The following is a 24530-nucleotide window of genomic DNA, read 5'->3' on the forward strand; positions in this document are numbered from 1 at the left end:
TATAACTATTTTGTTCAGTAGAATCTCTAAATGAGCTGGCTTATGCACCTGCTTTCAAATCAGATTCATTTAACAATATAAAAAGTTGCAAAATCTAGATCTATCAAGTATATGTATCTTCATTATAGTTGTCAACAACCTATCTGTTGCATTTATTTCATACTATATTACATTTCTTTTGTCTGAAACCAACTTTATCATATCACAACTCACTTAAGTGGTGATTTCATTTGGCATCTTTGTTAAGCCAAGAAGATAACAATGTGTACTGTAGTGATTAAAGTTGGAACTATTACTATATCTCGTCACAATTATCAGTAAGGCTGAGCATTACCTAATCCCCAGAAGCGTCGAACATTATTTTTCTGTATATAATTACATAGACCATGTGGAGACTGTCTATTTCAGATCAAAGGGCAAAGTTCTTTTAGGTACAGACACAGTTTCTAATTACAGAAAGGTTACATAACAAACCATGAGAATCTTCCTACTCGTCATCATATGAAACATGGAAATTGGTGGTACAACCACTTGCTTGAGGATCTTCTGCTCCACAACAATCATAAAACTTGGCAGCATAAGGAGGATCATCTGGTCCTAGTTCGTAATACCTACAAGAGAAAAGAAGGCAGCGACTTTCAACTAGCTAACCATCCTTGAGAAAATATCTTGCGTGATATAAATTTAGACCCGTACCCGTGTTTTCGGGAAGGAATCCAGCCAAGGATGTACTAATACAAGAACGTTTAGTAGTAGAAATTTTGCAGGTTAATAGCTAATGTTATCTTTCCAGCATGAAAGCAATGCCATCCTCATCTGCTCATTTTCCTCAAAACTATGATATTCTTGTCATTTTTGCAATTAATACAACCAAGTATAACTGTTACCAGAGTATACTGCAGTCCAGGGGTAGATTACCAATCTCACTAGAGTAGACAGAACCAGCAAGCCAACTGCATACGTTCATGCACCAGTTTTTTTCCTTTTCCCGTTTTAAAATTTTAATGAGATTTGAACATTAGAAGCTGTTCAATTAGGTCGTTTAGGTGAAGATGATTGGTGTCAATTTTGGGCTAAATAATGGCTCATAACTCATAACCATTACACCCAACTTAAACCATTTTGTCATTTGTTTGACCTCTGTTGTGGTTTATAATAACTAGTTTAACTACCACAAATTGAAACAACTTTTTTGTTAATTATATATAGAGAAAAGGTGGATGAAATTGGAGAAACCTTTTTCTCTTGTTTGACGACATCTCCGGAGGGTCATTTTGAACTACCAAACTTTTAATTAGTTAATTTGAGTTGTCTCTAAATTGGCCCAATAAATATTTCTAATTCCACCTGCCCAAGTTTGGAGGGTTGGAGGGGCTACACAAACTCATATGAGCAATGTTGACACTGTAAGAGTAATGGCGAGCCTATAAGCCTCTATCAAGTTATATAGTGGTGCATCAATCCAGTAGATCCAAAGGTTTACAGATGTTCTCATTTCTTATAAGAAGAAAATATCAGTAGGCTCTCTCAGTCTCACTGAAATGGTCTAAGTTCTCTGCTGAAAGAGAATAACAACTTCGAGCTGTACCTCTAGTAGAAACACAACTTTTCACACACAAAAATCATGCATGCACATTTCTTTTTCTTTGTAAGTCTCTTGGAATTTCTCAAAAGGGAGCAAGAAGTAAGGTGCAAAATGCCAAAACATTAACAAGCAAGGATGTGAAAAGGAATTAAATTCAAAAATATCAGACTAGCATTTTTCTTTTGTTTTTGTTATTCACTGATGTAACACCCAGACTAATTATGATGCACAGTGAATATATGTGCGCTTAAGATAAGTTACTGTGTGGCTTGTTTTTCTTGTACCTAGAGGATGCAACGTCAAGTAGTTAGCACGGAAACTCATGTCACAAAAGTCGTGTCTATGGACTTCAGCAGTTTCCAATTCTACAAGTGATATCATCATGGGTGCTCAAGTTTCTAAAACAAACAAAAGGATCTTACGCCCTGAACATAAAAGGAAAATCTGCAGCACCTTCATTGAAGCATTCATAAGTAAACTATTGAGCTAAACCCCACTTGCTGACAATAGTTACAAGTCTTATGCACATCAACTGGGAACCAATAACCCAGCAGGGAACCAATAACCCAGCATATTTTGGAAATAAACTGTACACAATTTCATTTAAAAACTGAGCACACAAATCAGATATTTAGCTTATAAGAGTCGTCCCTACTTCCTCGGCTCTATAAACGTGATCATCTTGAAATTTATGTTGCAACAACCTTCCCAGGTCAATTTTAAAATGTGCACTCTTGTTCTAGACTTTTTAAACTGCAAACATATAAACCAGCGGATATATGAGAAGCAGTAAACTAGTATGAAACTGCCATCCTATAGTGTCCAGATGAGTCCTTCCCTAGCAATTTATATGAGTGTTTGCAGGGAACTTTGCCGTAGTCGATACTTAATGAGAAGAAGAGATTGATTTAACATGAGTTGATTGGTAGGGGTTAGCAACTACTAAGAAGATAAAACAGGGGGGATGGAAGCCACTAAGAAGATTAAAACAGGGCACCAAAGAATTAGGATGAGTTGATTGGTAATGGATAGCAGCCCCTTGGAAGATGGAAATGTGGGGCTACTTCATACTGAAGATATCATTACTCTTTGGCCACAAAATTACTGTTTCATAATGGAAATTCTTTTATACCAAGATATTCTTGAGGACGCATGGTTAGGAACTCGGTGGAAAATGGGTCTGCCTGGTGCCCTCTATCCTTCTGCACTTAAGTAGCAGATTCTTAACGGAAAACTCACTGAATCTCATTGCACTTACTATTTCACATCACTTCTCCTTCGTTCTTTAACTCAATATAATTGGAAAGCTTGTTTCTGTATACTATGTATGACATGCAGAAAAAGTTATGGTTGTCACATGATAGATATATATACCATGATTATCATAAATGAGATTAGCTAAGTAGATATTCTGACTCCTTCCAGAAAAGGGAAAAAAGAACTTCTTGATCTAGATGGCCGATAGTGGTACCAGGTGGCAGGCAACATGAACTTCCAGTTAAAAGGAATGGTTGTACTTGAAGTGACTTAACCATTCTCTTGCAAAGTTCTGAGTGAAATTCATTCCTATTCATTGTGAGCAGGTAGATGAAACTTAAGTACGTAAAGATTGGTATTGATCATGTCTTTTAAGTTCTAGCAAAGATTTTCCGGCAGGACTCCCCCAATAGTGGGAGGAGCATCAACTGAATTCAAGTATATAAGTGCAATGATCTTTAAATGATTACAGTCTTACATTGGGTATGTCGTTGTTGTGAAGACTAAGAAATATAAAAGGTAAGGTCATTGGATAGCAGATTTTTTATATGTATCTAAATCAGATTGACAGAAGCTACATCCTTGCATTACTTGATATCGACTCTTAATTCATTCAACATTGCAAAACACAAAGTATATGAAAAAATCTAAGCATCTATAATCAATAGGTACTATTTTTCTACACCCCCTAAGAGATCTTCACTTCTTCTATATAACATTTAAAACTTTCCATGGCGAAATATTAGCAGTACCAAGATTAAATATCTTTGGCAATAAATCCTAGAGCAACCTAACTAAGAGGTCCATTTACCTGGCTCATGTTATTTGGCACAAAATTTAGCTCAGTAATACAAATATATACCCTAGTACCTCATCATATAATAAAGGGCACTACAAACAAACCTATGGAAGTGATATATTTTCAAGACGGGGGTCAATGAAAATGGGGGAAACATGTTTTACTTTCTGTTGGGTGCACTAGAGACTGCCTTATTTTTGTGTTCTATCAAAGAGTAGCTGGACAATGGTAGAGTTCTCTCTGGATCTCTAATACCCATGTTGCTCGGACTCTCCAAAATTGCCGTGGTGGCCGTGTCTAATTCTCCGAAATGCTCTACTTTTGAAAAGTCCGAGCAACATAGATAAAAAGAAGAAGCATAAATTACTCCTATCATATCTAAAACAATTTAAACAAGCTAAGCATATCCCCAGTTGAAAATGTTGTTAACAATGATACAAACAAAAACTACGAACATAATCCAAGCAAAGCCATGTCCAATTAGCATTTCACCCTCATAAATAGCCCCACGGCTTTGTGATACAATTGTGAAATCACAAAGCACACAACCAGTTGCCCGTTAACAACCCTACTTTTCATTAAAAAGACAAATTATTCCTCATTTGGACCTGAATATATCAAACCCAACTAAATTAATCAATTTGATATGTCTGCGGACTTTCCTAATTAACAAGACTCAACTAAAAATTTTTGATGCGAAAGAGAAACGATTACGAAGAATAACAAGAAATAGACAAGTGATACCTTTTCTGATCGTCGTGACGGCGACAGACAAAGAAAGAAGGATGAAATTGACATGAATTTGAGTTGTTAGAAGCTGAATCGTAAATCTTTTTGCATCTCTTACATACTTTCTCTCTGCTCCGATTCCCTTCTGCTTCCACTCCCGCTGTTTTTCCTGCTTTTTCCGCCATGTCCCAACTTCACCATTCATGCGCACAATTCTGATCTAACCCAATTTATGCCTGGAATTTGGACTCTTTATTTGATTAAATTATTGTTAATTATAAGAAAAAAAATATTAACTTAATTATATATAAAAAAGAAGTTTTAAAACATTTGTGTTGTAGTTCAAACAAAGTTTAGAAATCAAAATTTTGACAAGTTGATTGAGATAAAATAAAAAATAAAAAAATAGATATGGATTTCTATGGGCCTTCTAGAGGGCTTATCCAACTGTATTTGAACAAAATTTTATAAAAATAGCAAAGATATTAGATATAATAAGGATTTAAAGGTATAGTTTGGATAATTATCCAATTTTATAATTTGTTATGAAAGTTGCGGTATGTATATTTTGCTTGATCGTTTGTAAATATACGAACATGATAAGTATATACAAATGGAGGTTACGATTTGCATATTCCGTTTGTCCATTTGTATATATCTCTTGCGAATAACAAGCATATACAAATATGGTATTTATATATATATAGGATTTTTTCAGAATTTTATTTATATATTTCGCTTGTCGATATACAAACAAGGTAATATATTTTGAATTTTTCATAAATTGTATATAAATACCTAGGGTTACCATATACAAATTTCAGATTTATACAACCATGAATTATAAAATTTTGAATTTATACAATTAAGAAATCGAATAGTATAGTATACTTTTGTGAAACTGTAGTCATGAATTAAAAATAATCAAAATTATAATATTTTATAATATACTCTAGACTTTCATCATTTCGCATAATTTTTTGTTTTATAAAATATTCTAGTATATATGTTAAGAAAAAGAGATGAAAAAGAAAGAAGAATAAACAAAAGAAGAGGAGTAAGCGAAAAAAATTCATAGAAAGAGGTAAACGCATGTATAATTTGTTTAATTTAAAAAAAATTATTATATTTTGTTAAAAAAAAATATTGAAATATATGGTAAATTTTTTATTTTTTTTTGATGTAACATAGTTACGTTATTTTTCCATTTAAAAAATAGAAGAAAAAAAAGTGAAAGGAAAGATATAACGTAGGGTATAAATGTATAATAATAGTAATAAAAACTTTATCCGAAAAAAATAATATAATATCGTCGGCTAGGTAGTTAATGATAAAGTAGCGATTCACTTCGACCCACGTTCACGGTGACCGGAGCCTGAGGCCCTCAGCGCGCAGGCAAACTAAGCTCTTTGCTACCTGCGAAGAAGACGGCGGACTCCATATTCCAACGGAGCTTCGTTTTTCATTGTAAATCAGCACATTTAACCCACAAATACCCTGTTTCTCGATTCTTGATTTCACCTAAAATAGTTATTCTTCAACAATAAAAAACATGTCTTTTTCTCTTATCTCCTTATCTTCTTCTTCATCTTCTACAGTTTCCAGAACTTTTCCTTCTTTCTTCTCTTCTGAAACTTCATCTCCGCCGTCTTCTCTACTAACCCTTTTAAGGAATCAGTCTAATTTCAGTCATGTTGCGTCAAGCTATAGAAATTTCGGTTCCGGTTCGTGTTCTTTCGTTTCTTCGGGTTGTTCTATGTCGGCTGCCGATTATGTGGTTCCGAGGGCTTTTTCGTCTTCCTTTGGATCTGAATTTTCCTCTTCTGGTAGAAATTCTGACGGGGAAAGTTCGGAGGTTCGGTCAGGTGAAAATGATGAACAAGGGGCTGAGACTGACGATGAAGACCAAGTGTTGATTGTTGATGAGGAAGATGCGGGTTATTCGAATTCTGATCTTCCTCAAAGATGGGATGTTTTAGGCCTTGGCCAAGCTATGGTAAATTCCCTTGCATCCCCTTTCATTATCTACTTATTGTCAGTAGGAATTTGAATGTACTCTCCCTTTTTTTCCAATTTGATTGTCTAGTTTTGCCTTGACACAACTCGTGATCTTAACTTAAAATATAATGTACCAAAATTGCCAAAAAAGAGAGTAAAGAACCATTCTTTCTGAAGAGGACTAAAAAGCGAAGGAAGACGAATAACGGAGGTAGTGGTTGTTTTATATTCATACATGAAGTGGAGCAGTTCTGTAATCCCTTTATGACAAACAATGAATGATGGGAATATTGATTAATCCCATATTAAGGTGATATATCCGGAGAACAAGTTTGTATATAAGTTCCTACGGATCTTCTTAGGATGAAATTGAGACAAATAGGATGTTGAAGGATCGGTATGCTTTGTACTTCCTTACGGATAATGTTTTGCTTGAGCTTAGTCGATGATAAATACCCCAAAGCTATATCTAGATGTATTTCAAATTTGAGAAAAAATGAGGTTAATCCTTTCTCTTCTTATCTTTCATGAATGACGGACACTATGACAGTATGCACCATATTGCCCTAACTGCCATTATTATTAACTTTCATGTATTGCTTATATTTGGTTTGTCATTGTTCCCATTGAAGTTTCACAATGTTGAGACAATAGACAGATATATCTTTCTTACATTACCAGCTTCTTACATGTGGTGATGTGCTTTGGTGATTATATAGGTTGATTTTTCTGGCATGGTTGACAACGAATTTCTGGAAAGGCTTGGATTAGAGAAGGGTACCAGAAAGGTCGTCAATCATGAGGAAAGGGGTAAAGTTCTGAGTGCGATGGATGGATGCAGCTACAAGGCCGCTGCGGGTGGATCACTTTCTAATAGTCTGGTTGCCTTGGCCAGGCTTGGTGGTCAGCCAATAGCTGGTCCTGCTCTGAATGTAGCTTTGGCTGGTAGTATTGGAAGTGATCCGTTGGGTGGATTTTACAGGTAAAGTTCAACTCTTTTAGTCTATTGATATTGTGAAGTCTTCATCTCAAACTTTTCCTACTTCTACTCCATTGGTGTATGGAGAGGGCCCTTGCTACTAGGTCCACTCTCATGATTTACATATGAAAAATATTAAAACCTTCCAACAAAGTTTGTTGTACACTGTCCAATGATTGGTTTTAATCCTAGTGTGTCAATTAGACTGACAACTGACAGGAACTGTATCACTTTGTATATAGATCCAAACTTCGACGAGCAAATGTGAATTTTTTATCAGCCCCAGTGAAGGATGGGACGACAGGAACTGTGATAGTCCTCACAACTTCGGATGCTCAGCGAACAATGCTAGCATACCAGGTCAGTAAATGTTCTATAGTAAATCGCAGATATCCTTTTATGCATGGAAATGATAGCTAGCTGAGTGCTGAGTGGATTAGAGTAACCATATCCCAGACATCTTATAGCATACGAGCCAGAGTTACAAACCTGTTACCCTATCACCATCTATGGATATCTACTTGCAGTATGCTCAATTGGTTCCTTGAGATAATGATCCATGGTTTAAGGGAAATAGTTCTTGATCAATTCCCCCATTGAACCTTTTGTTTTGACTTGTATTGACTTTACCTCAGGTAGAACCTAAAACATTACTACTTTGGTTAATACTATGTTATGAAGTAAACCACTTTAAGCAATAGTTTAACAAGCCTTTTGCCTGGCTATGAGCTAGTATACCATTTTATGAAAAGAAGCAAACTAGAGGAGACAGAAACAGGTGTGATATTTTCTTTTAATGGAGACAAAAAGATACTGAATAGAAAATTCCCTCTTCTCGTGGTCTTCTCCTTAGTGGGATAAATAATGGGTTATTGTGGCTCAGCAAAGACCTGTATGCAATATGCATTGTTCTTTTACTGCAAATCAGCAAAAACCACCTGCTTTAGCTGCCTTTTCTTTTGCCATGATACAGCGTTATGAGCCTCATATGAACAAGATAGAGTTCACAGGCCTTATCTCGGAGTTCTTCAAAAATGTTAACGGGTGCATGTCGTATACGCCAAAAGTAATGCATTTTGGAATCAGACACGGGTGTAGCAACAATTTTGGAGAGTCCGAGAGACATAGGATAGAACATCTCTTTTAGTCGGACCTGAGAAATTTATTTTAGCAGTAAGGAAATGCAAGCTACCACTTTCCACAAGGACAAAACCTTGGTTATTGTTTCAAATTGCATCAATGCTTTATTTGACTTTCGTCGTCGTCTTTCAGTGAGTCCCTTCTGCAGCCTGTCTTTTTAACAGCTTTTCTCTGCTCCTGTTGTGACATCAGGGTACGTCATCAAGGATAAACTATGACCCATGCTTGGCAGAGGCAATTACTAAAACAAATATATTGGTTGTGGAAGGATACTTGTTTGAACTTCCTGATACGGTCCGAACAATTTCGAAAGCCTGCAAGGAAGCCCGCAAGAATGGAGCATTAGTTGCTATCACAGCATCAGATGTGTCCTGCATTGAGAGACATTATGATGATTACTGGTAAAATCTTATTTTCTATCTTGCTTTCCACCCCCTCTTCCAAACGGGGGAAAAACCCACTCTAAAAAAGCAAAAGTAGAAAGAAAGAGAAAAGCTTGGATAACTAGTTTAACTTGGTCTTTGGCGTTCGGATCCTCGATTTGAACAGAACTGTGTTAATCAGGCTAAAGTCTACTAGTGGACACTTTTAAGTCAGAAAACCAAATTCTGTTGCTTAGTCATGTACAGAGTGAACATGAATTTGTTTCTTTTACTATTACAGTGTCATTTATCCTTGCTATTATCCACATTTTCGTCCAGGGAAATCATGGCAAATTATGCAGATATAGTATTTGCGAACAGCGAAGAAGCAAAAGCTTTCTGTCACTTTTCATCAAATGAAAGTCCCCTTTCTGCTACAAGGTACCTGAGCCATTTCGTCCCTTTAGTTTCTGTCACAGATGGGCCAAAAGGTTCTTACATTGGTGTAAAAGGGGAAGCTATCTATATTCCTCCATCACCATGCACGCCCGTGGATACCTGTGGCGCAGGGGATGCTTATGCATCAGGTATTTTGTATGGAATATTGAGGGGTGTGTCTGATTTGAAAAACATGGGTTCCATAGCGTCCAAAGTTGCATCCGTAGTGGTAGGACAACAAGGTACTAGGCTTAGGGTACACGACGCTATTGGATTGTCGGAGTCATTTTCCGTCCACTGCAGGAACTCAACTTTTTGGTCATAGGTTCCGATCAAATCTCCAGCTTGTAATACTCGGAAGTTTAGCGAGTCTTGGTGTTCTAAGTTACCCGGTACGTGTGTTATCGGGAGATAGTAGAGTCCCCGTGGAATTAGTGAAGATGCACGCAGGCCTGAACATCAGTTTAGTGGTTATAGCATTAGTTCCTTTTTCACATTCATAGATGTTAGAGTTGTGTACATTGACATTCATTGTAATTATTCATGTAATGGATTCAGCAAAAGATTTAACAACATTGAATTTGCTTCTTTTTACATAGATTTGAAAAGGTTTTAATGTATATTTGGGAAAGCTCCAAATCTTGATTTAGATCCTATTTTAGTGGATATTTTCTATAATTTGGTGATCATATTAAGTTATTCACCCTCAAGCATAAAATAGGATTAAAACTAGAAAAAACAAAAACGTTTTCTTTTTTGACAATTGATCAATGTGCACAAATAAAAAAAATGAGTGATGGTGTAATGATGCTAAAATCGTTAATCTAAAATTTTGAATTTTAAGTTTTCGACATGGAGTTGTCTCTTATAGGTAGTGTTTTTTAACTAATGAGTGAGATTTTATGTCAATTGGATTAGTTTGACTTTCAAACTAATATGCATAAATAAAGAAATAGAAAAAGAGTGGATATTGGACTTTTATTGTTTATCAGAAATTTTAGATACGAATTTTGAAAATAGAGATAAGTATATAATTTCAAGTGTCTACTTGTGTATATCAAAAAACGAAAAATATAATGTGGAAAGGAGTCAAGTTAAGGGGTATATTTACGTATCATGCCTTTAAGTTTTAAGTGAGACTTTGAATGCAAATATGGATAAGTTGAATTTCAAGAGGATTATGCATAAATAACGAAATAGAAAAAAGAGTGATGACTTACTATAACTAGGCAGTAATTTCATTTTTAATGAATGATTTCGAGTTTTGGAAATAGAGTTCTCGTGAAGCGAATTTGAATTAATCGAGTTTTCATATAAATATTAAGCACCAAATATTTTTTTAAAAAAAGTGATGGAGAACATTATAATTCTTTCAACTATAGTGGAGACTTGTGTAAATAAGAAAAATAAATATGACAAAGAGCTTTCATATTTAGCTTGGGACTTCCATGTTGAAGGTCTCAAGTTCGAAACCCTTTGGCAGCGAAAGTAAGGGGTTTGCTTTCTGTGTCGAGCTCGTTGCACCAGGCTCGCCTAGTGCGGATTATCTCTCTAGGGGTTTTATCCTATGCGTACCCAAAGGATAGCGGCTGCGGATTTTCCTTGTCATAAAATAATAAAAAAATTACTCCATTCCATCCTATTTTATATGTCATCTTTATACTTGCATTAAGATACCCTTACTTAATTTTTCTTAAGTCAACTTTATAACGAATGATGAATACATTTTCAAGATTAATCAATTACTCTATCAAGAGTATAATAGGTAAAATATGAAATAACAAATATGATAGTTTAACTATTTATAGAAAGTAATAACATATAAAATTGAACGAATAATGATTGATCAAAATTACCAAAAAACACAACTGAAGTGAAACGGCGGAGAAAACTATATTTTTCAGAGTGATAATAACAACATTGCTCTTCGAGGAGATTAAGGAGTCACCAAATATCTGGCGAGTTCGATTTCTATTTAGTTGAGATTTTTCCTGATCTAAATTTCTTTTCCTTAACTGGTATTTTTTTTTGGGGGGATTTAACTAGTCTTTGCTTTCTTGATTTGGTGGTTGATTTTCTGTTGTTTAATTTTTGGGTTTTGCCCTTTTACCTTTTGAGTAATTAGAATTAGGTTGAAAATTTGAATTTCATGTATTATGATGAATTTGGAGGTTAATTAAGTTTAATATAGTGGTTGCACATGAGAGTGAGCGTGGTGGAGAAGTTATGCAGGAACCAAGAGAAGAACATCAGATACCTACCAAATGCTAGTTCTCGTGAATTGCGTGCGGAGTCCCAAAGGATGCCCTTATGGAGATACTTGCACTTTCCTTCACGATGAACAATATCGCTGTCACGGCTCGATTTTTTGAGTCATGATGAGTAGGTAAGCCAATCCGTAACTCGAAACAAGAAGTAATAGGTATGAGGGCAGAAACTAAACAAGAGTAGGCAAAGTTTAAAATAACAATATAAACAGGGAGAAGCAAACCAAAATATATATATACAATAAAAATCTCTTTCAGAACCTGAAAGTCACTAGTAAAAAGCTACTAACAAAACGAGTACAAGTCCCAAAAGTGGAGCACAGAAACTGGGTCATCTCGAAAGGCAAAAGACAAGTCTATATATATGGATGGAGACTTAAATTGTATAAAACACCATGTGCTCACCCCATCTAAAACACCATGTGCTCACCCTATCTCCGGATTAGACTGCTCCAAGCTCGATATTAATGCTGGCCTCTGTTTCTCGGACCTGTATCACGAGAGCAGATGCATAGCGTAGTATGAGTACAAAAAAATAGGTACCCATTAGCCTCATAGGCCGACTGAACTTTTTGAACTTGAAAAGTAAAGATAATATAAAAATAAGGAATAACAAAATTAAAGGTCAATGAAAGTCTAAGTAAACAATGGAATGCACACGAGTGTAGAAAGAACTAACTAAAGTATTCTATAAGCTAACTACGCCCTCATAACCCCAGAAGGTATACTCGTGTGAATGTTTAAATAAACACCCGAACGGATCCCATAAGCCCAACGAGTACATATTATAATTACAACTAAAGAAAACTGCATCTGAGAACCTAAGACCAGAGAAGACTAAACCAAAACCTCAACCCTAACTAGTAGAATCTGACAGTAGGCCAGACCTCAAACCCGATGTTGACTAGAATTACTGAATCACAAGTATCAAGTAAGTAAGGTCGGACCTTTAACCGGATGCTCTATATAAGTATCTTGGTGATCGTTTAAATCGAATGCTCTTCGAAAATATCAATGAGGTCGAGGCTGGAGCTTGGATCTGGATGCCCGACAAATGTGCCAATGTACCTGCTGAAAGAGTCCCTCCCTCTAGTCTAGGACCGGTTGTTGCTGCCCTGGAAGCGTGCCCTATTATCGCTGCACCCTATTATCTCACCAATAATAAATTTTGAAATTTAAAATAAAATTATTCCTAAATATAAAATATATTATACTTATTAATTATCATGTTTCGCTTCTAGCGATAATTAAACGGTGCCTTGAAGTAGATGTGTGTGATTGCTACTTCATCAAGTTGTCATGGCAAGTTGGGCTTCTTGACGTAACTATGTGGGGCTTCTACTATTTGTTATGTTAATGTAAAAAATCATTTTGGTTGCTTCATTTAAATAGAAATTGTTTTAAATTTTTTAACAAATATTTACTATTAAATTTTTTAACAATTTTCTTCTTCTTCTTCGTATTTACATGTATATGACTAAAATTTTGATCATTTTTAATGTGTTTTAGTTATGTATAATTTTAGGTAATTTTACCTCTACCCCCTTAAACCCATTCTCATCACCCTAGATAGGAGTACTTTTCCTAGATAGTCATCTATGTTTGGAAAATTACCTAGAAATATCACTTATGTTTGTTTTAGGACTATAATATCACTAAACTTTACCTATATTCTTCAAACTATATTCAACACAAAAAAATACATTATCTCCTCCTAATAGAATAGCACCCTAGTAGGTGAGAAATAATGTATTTTTTTTTTTGTGTCAAGTATATTTTGAGGAAAATAAGCAAAGTTGGATGATATTGTAGTCCTAAAACAAACATAAGTAATATTCATACGTAATTTTCCAAACATGGATGACTATCTAGGAAAATTACTCTCCTAGATAGCCACAATATTTTCTTTTTCAAAAAAATTATTTTTCTTCATAACAAATACACTCTTAATTCTGTATTAGTGAAATGGGACATCATTCCTTGCGTAAATATTTACTTAATAAGAAAGATAAACCATCTTTTTCCACTAATACGTTATAGGGACTGTCGTCAGTGCACAATCAAAAACGTAGAAGCAAAAAATCTACTTTTTTGTTAATTTTTATTTATTTAATATTTTAAAAATAATTTTTATCTTTATTTATTAATTTTAACATAAAAATAATTATCTTTTTTCCATTAATCTTCAACTTTAATTAGTACTTATTTGCATATCATCGTTCAGAGATTTAAATTACTAATATAAGTATTATATTATGATAAAAATTTCATATTAATTATTATTTTCGAAAGATGTGCAAAATATAAATAAAAAGTTAAGGGATACGTAAAAGTTAAGTGAGGAAAAAACACAAATTAAAGTAAAAGCAAAACAACCATCAAAGTGTGCGGTAATGTGGATAAGGCCGCTACATTATAATCAAATATCTTGAATTTATATTTTTTGATTATTATTACAAAATATATGATAAAAAATATTCTTATTAAAATAAAATTTTACAAAATATAAATTAAAAATATTTAAATATCGAATACCGAATAATAAAAAAATAAATGCAAACAAAGAATATTGAGTTGTCCAATTTGATAAGCTCACTATCATTTCACACTGTTCTAGCTTTGAAAAGCAACAATGATGAGTGACAGAAAAATATAGCAATGGAGATGGCTAAATAATACTGTGTATAGAAATATTTTATGGAATTATTTTATTTCTATATAAAACAATAATATATTCTATTGCTCATATAAAATACTAAAATAGGGATTAAATAATATTCATAAGCAAGTATTTTTATCAAATATTTTAAAATTATTATCCCTATTTCACAAAGAAAATGTTTCATACGGCAATTAAGCTATTCTAAAATCATACTCTTGAAGTTATAATGTTTGAACTAATTTTTTCCACTTGAAAAAATAGAATAAAATAATCTAAGTTGAGTGAAATAAAATGAAATATCTCATAAAATTATATCAGTTTATATTTAATTTAATTTTAAAATATTTATATTATTTTGCATGTCACAGTTCACATGAGCCCTGAGAAAATAATGGTAGAAATGAAAAAATGAAAAAAATAAGCAAAAAAATATTGAAAGTATCTTTAAATTTTGTATAAATTATTAGTTTTGTCTTTAAACTGTTGCAATTTTAAAAACACTTCTCCATTTGATTGAGTTTACCTACACCTCTGATCTGTCATACGAGTCATGACACAATAAGAAATTTCAAACTCTTTTTTTAAAAAATGAGAGTCTTGATTAAAAAAATTTTTAAAAAAATATTGAAACATTCCTATATTTAACGAGATTATAAATATACTTAAATTAAATAAATAAAAAATATATTTAAAATTAATAATTTACATTAAATTTAAAAATATTTTAACTATTTTATCTTCTTGTAGGATAAAGAAAGTTACAAAATTCGAAAGCTCGATAATTATGCGAGAAATATTTTTTTAATCTAAAACATAAGGATTGGTGCAAGTATGAGATCCTATTCTTGGAGCCATTTGGATCAATTTAAATAAAATTTTAGCTTTTAAGTCAATTCAAACATTCTCTTAATGTAACTGTTTGCTTTATTTAGATTATTTAATAGTATTTTTAAAATAAAATTTTATGTATCACTTTTTAATATATCATAAAAATAACTTTTTTTCCTAATTTGCTTTTACCATTAATCATATGTTCTCAAATTATTTTTCAAGAATCAATACTAGATATTAGTTAATATTATTATATTAAAATATTTCATATTAATTAGTATTATTTTTTTTAAAAAAAATATGCATGCAAAATTTAGAGTGATGAGTAGTAACACAAATAAATATAAATACAAATAAATAAATAAAAGTAGAAAAGCAAAAAAGGAATATTGAGTTGTCCACTTTGATAAGCTCATTATCTTTTCACACACTTTTTGAGGTTGAAAGCAATAATAGTGGGTGACAGAGAAAAAGTACATAGCAAGGGGAGATGGATAGATAATGCAGTTGAAATATTTTATAAAATTAATCTATTTATTTTTTAATTTTAAAATATATTAGCACAAAAATATTTTTTAGGAACTATAACATACTTTAATAAGTAATTTTATAAACTATTTAGAAATTATTATCCTCCACAAAAGAAAACCACATAGGGGAATTAAATTATCCGGAAATTCTAATATTAAGATTATAAATTATAAACTGTTTTTTTTCCACTTTAAAAAATGCAAAATTATACTAAATTAATTTTAAGAATTGAATATGAGAAAAATATTAAAAACACACATAAAGCTTACACATATTATGAGTCTCATTACTGAATTATAGATAGCTTTAAAAACACTCATTTACTTGATCAATTGAATTTAAATACATCACGATAGTATAATATTAGTGGAATATAACCTGAATTCTTACCAACTTTAGAAATATTTTCAACATTTCTCTCAAATTTTTATTAAGTCCCGTCCTCCTAAAAGAATTTGAATAACTGTATGCATAATGGTAAATGACCAAAAATTTTGCAAGAAATTTAAAAGTCTATAATATTCATTTTATTTAAAAATAAACTTATCTTTTTTTTCAATTTTTAATTAAAAAGTATTAAGTTAAAAGGACAAAATGTTCAAAATGGTAAAATAACCTTTTTATTTTACTATTCTGACCGAAAGGATTTTTTCATATTGATATTAAGTTAGTCAAGTATACAAATATTTAAGATTTCAAATAATTAGGGAACAAAATTAATATTCTCTTTGTTTAAAAAAAATGACATAATTTAATTTGGCATGGAGTTTTAAAAATTAAATTTGTGCTTCTAAATTAAAGTTATGTCAAAAATATAAAATTATTTGTTAATTTTACAATTTTAAATATGATACGTGAAACAATAAACATAAAATGTTATTAAAAACGAAAAAGATTATTTTTTTTAAAAAAAACTAAAATAAATAAATCATTTCTTTTTTTCAAATAAAAAGAATACTTTTTTTATTAAATTTAAAAATATTTTACGAGAAATTGAAAAAGTAAAAAGGGACAAAAGAATAGGTGAGGTACTAATTAAAGTACAAAAGCCGTGCGAATATGAATAACCAAATATGCGTATGAGTGACCCATTCTGCCCATCACAAGATTCCTTTTTTTATTTTTTAAATAATGTTAGTGAGCACATGTTTCATTCAGCAACTCTTTTTAACTTTACATAAGGTAGGTGAATACGGTGGTCAAAATCGAATCGAAAATTATTATATTATATAAAAAAGGGAAAGGGTTTAAATATGTTATTAAATTTAAGAAAAGATTTATTTATATCATCAGTTAAAAGTTTAGCTCATTTATGTCATCATCATTAAAGAAAAGTCTTATTCATGCAATTATTTTTTAACGGTGATTTTGCAAAATTATTTTTGACACGTGACCAATTATAGTTCGGTCACGTCATCAATTTTTTTAATAAAAAAATCATAATTCTGAAAAAAAAAATTAATAAACAAAGTGATGACGTGGCCGAAATAAAATTGATCACGTTTATCAATTTTTTAATAAAAAAATTAAAAAGTTAATTCAATTTTTTTCAGAATTATAATTTTTTTAATTAAAAAATTGATGACGTGGCTGAATTATAATTGGCCACGTGTCAAAAATGGTTTTTGCAAAATCACTGTTAAAAGATAGTGGCACGAATGAGCCTTTTCTTTAACGATAATGACATAAATGAGTCAAACTTTTAACTGATGGCATAAATAAACATTTTCTCAAAGTTTAATAGCATATTTGAGTCGTTTTCTTATAAAAAATTAATACTTTAAATATTTTTAATTAACAAATTATGAATATTGGATTATAAAATATTATCTTTATTTTCTATTATTAAGTGAATATTTGGTATTTTTTTTTAAGAAAATAACTTGCACTTTTACATAAAGTAACAATGAAAAATATAAAATGAAGAGAGGAGTATCAAATGCTTACCTCTAATTATGGGTATTTTATCAAAACATCAATAAATATTGAATTCTGGCCATTAAAAATCTCAGAATTCCAGGGGCCAAAAATACATAGGAACAATAATATTTTTTTCTTTAAAAAAAAAATAGAGAAGAAAAAGACTAGGTCCTTATCATATTTTCATAATCGTTTAATCCTATATTAATAACTAAATAAACAAATTGAGGTGTGTTCAATTAAGTCAAAATTTAATTCAAGTATTTAAATGAATATCATGACAAACTTAAGTCAAAATTTATTTAAGCGATATAATGCATAAATATACTCTTTTATTTAAGCTCATTTTACATTTATTATCTCAAACTTTATATATATATACAAATAAATATTTAAATTTATATAAAATTAAATAAATAAACACACATCACACGTGTCATATATGAAACACTCCCTCTATTTCTAGATAAGTTTATCATTGCATCCTTAATTTACTTTTATTAACTAATTTGACCAATGAATATAAATTACTTAGTTTTTTTTTTAATATTATCAAATGTATAATTTCAAAATCAAAACAAAAAAGAATAGTGTCATTTTTATATTTATTTTATAAAATGATAATTAAGAAATAGATGGTATTAAAATAAATAAATAAATAATTGATGGTGTAGAATTTGATATTGTTAGGACTCTTCTCCACCCTCAAAATTTTCAATTACCTATTTTTTTTCTCACCACTCACCATAATCTCTTTCACAACCATCCAATTTTTATTCTTTTTTTTAAAAAAATTATTATTTTATGAAATATTGAATGGTGGTGGTCACTATAGATAGTCAAAATTTCATACTTACCATTTTTTTTTCTTTTATTAATACTCTTCACGTATTAATTAATAATTTTTTTTTATTTTTTTTAACTTTTAGTGGGGCCCTTCCCTTTGCTCTTTTTATTCTCCAAAACCAAACAACTTTCTCCTCAATTTCCTCTTTCATCTTCTTTCTCCTTCCTCTGTTTATTTTTGGCTTTCAATTTTCAATTTTTGATATTTCTCTGAACTTTTAGTAACAATGGTGACTGAAGGTACAGAGAAACCCACCATTATTTTCACCTACGGAACACTCAAAAGAGGATTTTCAAATCACGTTCTCTTACAAGACATGATAGCCGCCGGCGATGCCTCTTTCCTCGGCGTTTACCACACCGTCGATCGTCTCCCTCTCGTTTGCGGTCCTTACCGTGTTCCCTTTCTCCTGAATTTCCCCGGCTCCGGCGAACACGTCCGCGGCGAAGTTTACGCCGTTTCCGCTCGTGGATTAATCCGTATGGATGAATTAGAAGGAATCACCCGATCCCATTACGAGAGACTTCCAATCGAAATCCGATCTGAATCAGAATCGGAATCGGAGAAGACAATGGAGGTGGAAGCGTATTATGCACACAGAAACTACGCGGAGGCGTTGTGGAAGAGAAACGGAGAAAAAGGTTTCCGATGTTATACAGAGAAAGAGGCAAAAGGGTATGTGAAGCGTAAAGATAGGCCACAGCATTTAACATTTTTGGAACAAATTGGGATTTTCATTTCTTCTAACCCTAATTCTTGTGGTTGCAACAAAAATCTTCATGTTCCTTCTCTTCCAAGTCAATGTTGTTAATCATTCCAAATTTGGGATTTGATTTTTGTAAGTTTATAATTAAAAAAAAATTAGGAACATGTTATGATGATTAATTAAAAGGGTTAAAATGATGTGCTGCTGAAAATAAGTTTATTGTTATTAATTATTAGATCATACATGTTGATGCTGAATGTTTGACAGAGTTGTTTTTTCTGATTTGATCTTATTTGCTGCATATGAAACTACCAGTTTTATGGAAATGGAATTGTTCTTCTTTCCCTCGATTCGAATTTTATTTGATTTTTTCGATTTATTTAATATTTAAATTCGATATAAAATAATAATTCAAATATTTATTTTATATAAAATTATTAAAAATTTGTTAATCTAATAAGCTAGTATTAATGAAACTTCTGAGTTTTTTCAGATTAATTTTCTGGAAAGTGAAAATATTGGAAGACCGAATCCAGTCAAATTTAATGATTAAGCATTTATATTTATAGATAGATCTTCAAAGTTTATATGGCTAAAATGTTAGTTTAGTAAATATCTCTGTGAATGTGAATCTGAAATAACTTTTAATGTGAGTGGAAGTAAAAGAAATTCTGAAAATACTTATTTTAAAAACTTAGAAATATTTGAAAATTATAATTTGATGATTCGATAAAATTTTACTGATCAAATATTTGATCCTTAATTTATGATCAAATACTGATTTTAATCCTTTTTTTTTGTGAATGAGAAGGTAAATTAGCTTCCAATAATATTGGATCTAATACACTATTTAAGGTACACAATGTTGCATTTAAATTTATCCATTAATCAGAAATTAATCATGTTTATTTGTTCAGATTTCTATTATTCATTGTTATACAACCAAATAGTGCCGCTAGCATGTCTTAAAAATTTTATTGTACTTTTTTGACGATTCTAAAAGTAGGTGTCAAGTTAATAAAAAGTAGAAAATTAATTCTAAGTCGTAAGAGACAGTAAAAGTTTGAAAAATATTTATTCTACGATTGATTCATTAGAAGCCATCAAACTCGTCATGGAAAGCTTTTACATTTTAGTGAGCTTTCTCGAGATTGAATTCAAATCAGTAGAATCAAATAAATATTGAATCCAAATTTATCAAAGTTAATTGGTATCAAATCCAAATTAGTAACTCAAGTAAGTTACAAATGATGAATGATTAAAAAAATCATTACGTTATATTTGGCTTTCTAAACTTAATTTTAACTCTCTTTATTTTGAAGTTTGAAGTCCGTCATTTTTCAATGTTTATTGATTTTCATCGAAGATAACTTTTTTATTTTTAAAGGTAAGAATAAGACAGTATACATATCAATTTTTTCAAATCCCGTTTATCGAGATGATTGATGTTGTATCTTTTTATTTGATGTAGGAAATTAACATTCAAGTGACTCTTAAACTCTCTCAAGAGACAATTAATAATCAAATATACAAAAATGCTAAACCTTCATTACTTTAACCTTATATATTTTTGTTGTTACTGTCTATGATTCTTTTTTTTGTTAGTCAATCACTATTCTTTAAGTAAATAATTAGTGTGTAATTAATTCTCATTGTGAGATGATGCAAATATATAATATAACATTTATTCTTAATCACAGCTACCTACTCAAAATTAAAAATTAGTAGTGAGACTTTTATTCTGTCCCCTGCCTAGTAAAAACCTCTAAGTCTATGTTTGACATATAATTATTAATAAAATGTTCACAATCATATCTAGGGGTGTTTTTGGTATGGTTTGAATCTGTTATTGGTTAACACCAAAACTAAATTAATCTAGTCGTTTTTTTAAATTTTTAAAATCAACCAAATCAAATGAAAAAAATAATCATCGATTTGGTTCAGTTTTTCTGATTTTTTTAATTTGAAAGTAATAATTTTTTTAGGACATACGTAACTTGATAAAAAAAATATTTAGCACATAAACAATCCACAGAAAAGCTATTGTTGGTTCAATTAAGTAATTAAGCAATACTAGAGTTATCATTACACGAACAAAGTTATTAAGTGTGTGACTATTTTATGAAAGGTATGGTAGGTAATAAATTTTGATGGAATTGGACTTGGAATTGTAATTGAGCTAAAATATAAGTGTTATGCTTGAGAAAATTATAATGTTAAAGACTTACTTTACTTAAAATTTAACAAAATATTTATATTTATTTATAAATAAATTTATATTTCTAATTTATCGGTTTGGTTTGGTTGTTTTTGCAGTTATTTTTTTAGTAAAACCAAAACCAAACCAAATAATATCGATTTTAAAAATTTTAAAACCGAACCTAACCAAATCAAACCAAATGTCATTTTTTTAATCGATTTGGTTCGAATTACGATTCGATTTATTTGTTTAACCATAACCATGAACAACCCTAATTTCATATCTGATAAATTTATTAACACATATTGAGATATACCTAAAATTTATTAGATTGACGTGAATCTATATATTACTCCCTCTGTCCCTTTTTACTTGTCCACTTTTGAATTGACACACCTATTAAGAAAATAATTAACGATGTAGTGAGTTCATCATTTTACCCCTATTAATTATGAAGTGAATGAAAAATTTTACATTTTTCAAAGTAATTAAGCATTTAATTGTGAATATAATAGGTAAAAAATTGTAGAGGGATTTAACAGGCACCAGATATAATATATGGTGTTGCATCACACACAGTGCAACAGATTCAAGAAGAATTAAATGGTGTAGCAAAAGGTCAAACTAATATATTTGTTAGATGCTATTCAGTTTAGGCTTGGCCCTTAACTGATAATGACATTTTTGGTATCTATATATATGTTATTGTTAGTATAATATAAAAAAATTAAATAAAGAATACTTAATTTGGTTTTATCAATAAATTAAAATAAACATAGAAAAAAATAATATTATGATATCATGCCTTGGTCCAATCCACGCAATTTGCATAGTTGACACAAGAACAATAATAATAATTGTCTTAGTTATAAAGTAAATTGAAATCAATTATATGAATCATCATTGACAATATTGCTAGCGATGTTTGAATTAGATTGGAACTATTTTCATTTGTTAAATACCCCATATTATCCTTAACAGGTTGATGTTAGGTGTTCACGAGTTGGTTTGGGTCGATTATTGGTCAAAATCAAAATCAAACCAATTTAATCTGTTTTAAAATCAAATCAAATTAAATTTTGGTTGTTTTCGGTTTTGGTTTGGTTTGGTTTGATTCGATTATTAACCATTCATAAAAATAAAAAGAAACAATTCATTCAAAACGTGAAAGTGACAACAACTCATTCAAACGAAAAAATAATTAGAATGAATGCCATTACAGAACTTTCTATCATTGAATTTATTGAATAAAACTTCAAAATTAACTTATTTTGGCATTAGAAGGAAGAGACAATAATACTTTCAGCCCCACAAAGAATTTCGATAGACACTCACTCATATACATGAAATCAATAAGAAAAATGTTCGCACCTTGGACACAAGAATAACAATAATAATTGTCTTAGTTATAAAGTAAATCGAAATCAATTATATGAATCATCATTGACAATATTGCTAGCGATGTTTGGATTGGAACTATTTTCATTTGTAATACCCCAAGTTATCCTTAATAGGTTGATGCCTTGAAAATATAAAAGGGATATAGTAATTAAAGAACAAAAAAAAAAAGATAAATAGCTATAGTTCAAAACTTATTTACGAAATATGGTTTTAATTTTTGTATTTACGAAATATAGCTATATTATTATATCAAGCAAAAAAAAATAAAAAAATTTACCAAACATGTATCAATTGTATTTGCAAAAAAGATGTATTAAAACAAATATCAATTATATAAGTTGAAATCTCCCAAAATAGTTGTACCAAAACATATTGTATTTTTATGTAGGGAAAAAGGAAAAATACATTCTCGAACTATCGTAAATGATGTGTAAATACATTCCGTCATATTTTTGGGACATTGATGCCCCTGTCGTTCAAAAACTTGAACATATATACCCTGTATACTAACGGACACACGCGTGTCATAATCTTATCCACTGGTCCGATATTTATCGACGGAAAAAATTACGCCGCGTCTCCCTATTTATTCTTACATTAGAGTAAAGAGCATATATGTTCTAGTTTATGGACGTGCAACTACTCTTTTTTTTTACCAACTATTGAATTTATAATATAAAAAAATGGTAGCCCAAGTTAATATACTAGGGGAAGGGAGTTTGTTACTTAATCTAGTAAATTAAACATTAATTAAGTCATGTTAACTTTAAGTAATAAAATTGTATAAAACACTCAAAAGTTAGGTCAGCAATTTCTGTAAAATGGCAGCTTTGAAGATATGTACGGTACGTTATCTCTATTTTTGGAATCTTTTGTCCTATTTACCTAGCTGATGTGCACACTAATTTGTACAAAGAATGACAACAAGAAGTTATCGAATTCGATCAAACTCATAACGACAATTTATCAAATTCGATCAAACTCATAACGATAATTTATTACTTCATGCACGCCTCGACTATTTTATTGATCTACTACATTCTATCATGCAATATAAGTTGATGATTTGATATCTTCCAAAAATAACAATACTTCATATCCTAATAAAGTAGAAGCAATTTGGCTTTGGCGGCTGATTTTAATTAAGAGCAGATGTTTGAAAAAAAATAGATTATTATTGAATTTGACAGAGTAAATGTTTGAATGGAAATTTGAAAAAGTTAAGATAGTTGGTAAGATGTAAGATCAAGTTTGAAATTATATAAGCTCGTGTGCATCGGTCGATTCGGTTCGATTTTACATATAATCGATTTGATTTATCAATTTTCAATTTTAAAATATGCTAACCCAATAACACACGTGTTTGGTAAGATGAAAAATGTTTTTTTCCAGAAAATAAAGCTATTTATTTATGAAATCGTAAGTAAACAAAAAAATATTACGTTAAATATATTTATATATAATTTAGAAAAAAAACGAACGTTGAGATGGTGGAGGGGAGAGTTGGGGGGGGGGGGGGAGGGGGAGACATTAGAAGAGGTCTATAAGTTATGTTATCAAATCATCATGCTTACATATGCATTATTTGAATCTCTAAAAATTATTTCAATAACTACATATTCGATTTGACCTATGGACGAATAATAATATTGAGATTTATCAATATCTTGCTAACAATAGCTAAGATTTCGAGAAGAAAATGTCACTCATTTAATGAAAAGTACATATTCAGTATAGTCCTACAAAGTGAGTTAAGGTAGAATTTCAAAAGAAAATGTCATTTAACGAGAAACAAAAAAAGTGTCAAAAATTCGAGTGACTGAAGCTAATACAACTCCTTTCTAAGAAGTAACATATAATTAAAGACTACTTACTATA

The 24530-nt window shown here is 30.7% G+C and overlaps 3 protein-coding genes and 1 long non-coding RNA gene across 4 annotated transcripts; 2 read left to right on the forward strand and 2 right to left on the reverse strand.

Annotated features, from left to right (window-relative positions):
- Positions 1 to 300: 300 nt before the first annotated feature.
- Positions 301 to 4948, reverse strand: LOC101246518 (uncharacterized). The gene is made up of 2 exons (XM_004235314.5): positions 4386 to 4948; positions 301 to 611 (listed from the first exon to the last, which is right to left on the reverse strand). The coding sequence occupies exons 1-2, from the start codon at positions 4553 to 4555 to the stop codon at positions 488 to 490; spliced, it is 294 nt and encodes a 97-aa protein (XP_004235362.1). The 5' UTR covers positions 4556 to 4948; the 3' UTR covers positions 301 to 487.
- A 686-nt stretch (positions 4949 to 5634) lies between these two features.
- On the forward strand, positions 5635 to 9881 carry LOC101257345 (uncharacterized). Its single transcript, XM_010319986.4, has 5 exons — positions 5635 to 6366; positions 7088 to 7350; positions 7590 to 7707; positions 8680 to 8888; positions 9189 to 9881. Exons 1-5 carry the CDS (start codon positions 5923 to 5925, stop codon positions 9610 to 9612), a joined length of 1458 nt encoding a protein of 485 aa, XP_010318288.1. The 5' UTR covers positions 5635 to 5922; the 3' UTR covers positions 9613 to 9881.
- A 1854-nt stretch (positions 9882 to 11735) lies between these two features.
- Positions 11736 to 12810, reverse strand: LOC112941191 (uncharacterized). The gene is made up of 2 exons (XR_003246252.2): positions 12502 to 12810; positions 11736 to 12044 (listed from the first exon to the last, which is right to left on the reverse strand). It is a non-coding gene; the product is annotated as an uncharacterized lncRNA (long non-coding RNA).
- Positions 12811 to 18415: 5605 nt separating this feature from the next.
- On the forward strand, positions 18416 to 19377 carry LOC101245930 (putative gamma-glutamylcyclotransferase At3g02910). The gene has a single exon (XM_004235312.4). The coding sequence runs from the start codon at positions 18572 to 18574 to the stop codon at positions 19154 to 19156; it is 585 nt and encodes a 194-aa protein (XP_004235360.1). The 5' UTR covers positions 18416 to 18571; the 3' UTR covers positions 19157 to 19377.
- The last annotated feature ends 5153 nt before the right edge of the window (positions 19378 to 24530 follow it).

The sequence above is a fragment of the Solanum lycopersicum genome, chromosome 3 (genome assembly GCF_036512215.1).
Source record: "Solanum lycopersicum chromosome 3, SLM_r2.1".
In the NCBI taxonomy this organism is placed as follows: domain Eukaryota; kingdom Viridiplantae; phylum Streptophyta; class Magnoliopsida; order Solanales; family Solanaceae; genus Solanum; species Solanum lycopersicum.

What these genes read in the sequence shown, in the direction of transcription:
- LOC101246518 (XM_004235314.5), bottom strand. Translation starts at nt 4,555, where the DNA reads ATGGCGGAAAAAGCAGGAAAAACAGCGGGAGTGGAAGCAGAAGGGAAT. An exon ending in CGTCACGACGATCAGAAAAG is followed by an intron (nt 612 to 4,385) that starts GTATCACTTGTC and finishes TTTCTCTTGTAG; the next exon opens with GTATTACGAACTAGGACCAG.
- LOC101257345 (XM_010319986.4), top strand. Translation starts at nt 5,923, where the DNA reads ATGTCTTTTTCTCTTATCTCCTTATCTTCTTCTTCATCTTCTACAGTT. An exon ending in CCGTTGGGTGGATTTTACAG is followed by an intron (nt 7,351 to 7,589) that starts GTAAAGTTCAAC and finishes CTTTGTATATAG; the next exon opens with ATCCAAACTTCGACGAGCAA. An exon ending in GAACAATGCTAGCATACCAG is followed by an intron (nt 7,708 to 8,679) that starts GTCAGTAAATGT and finishes TTGTGACATCAG; the next exon opens with GGTACGTCATCAAGGATAAA.
- LOC101245930 (XM_004235312.4), top strand. Translation starts at nt 18,572, where the DNA reads ATGGTGACTGAAGGTACAGAGAAACCCACCATTATTTTCACCTACGGA.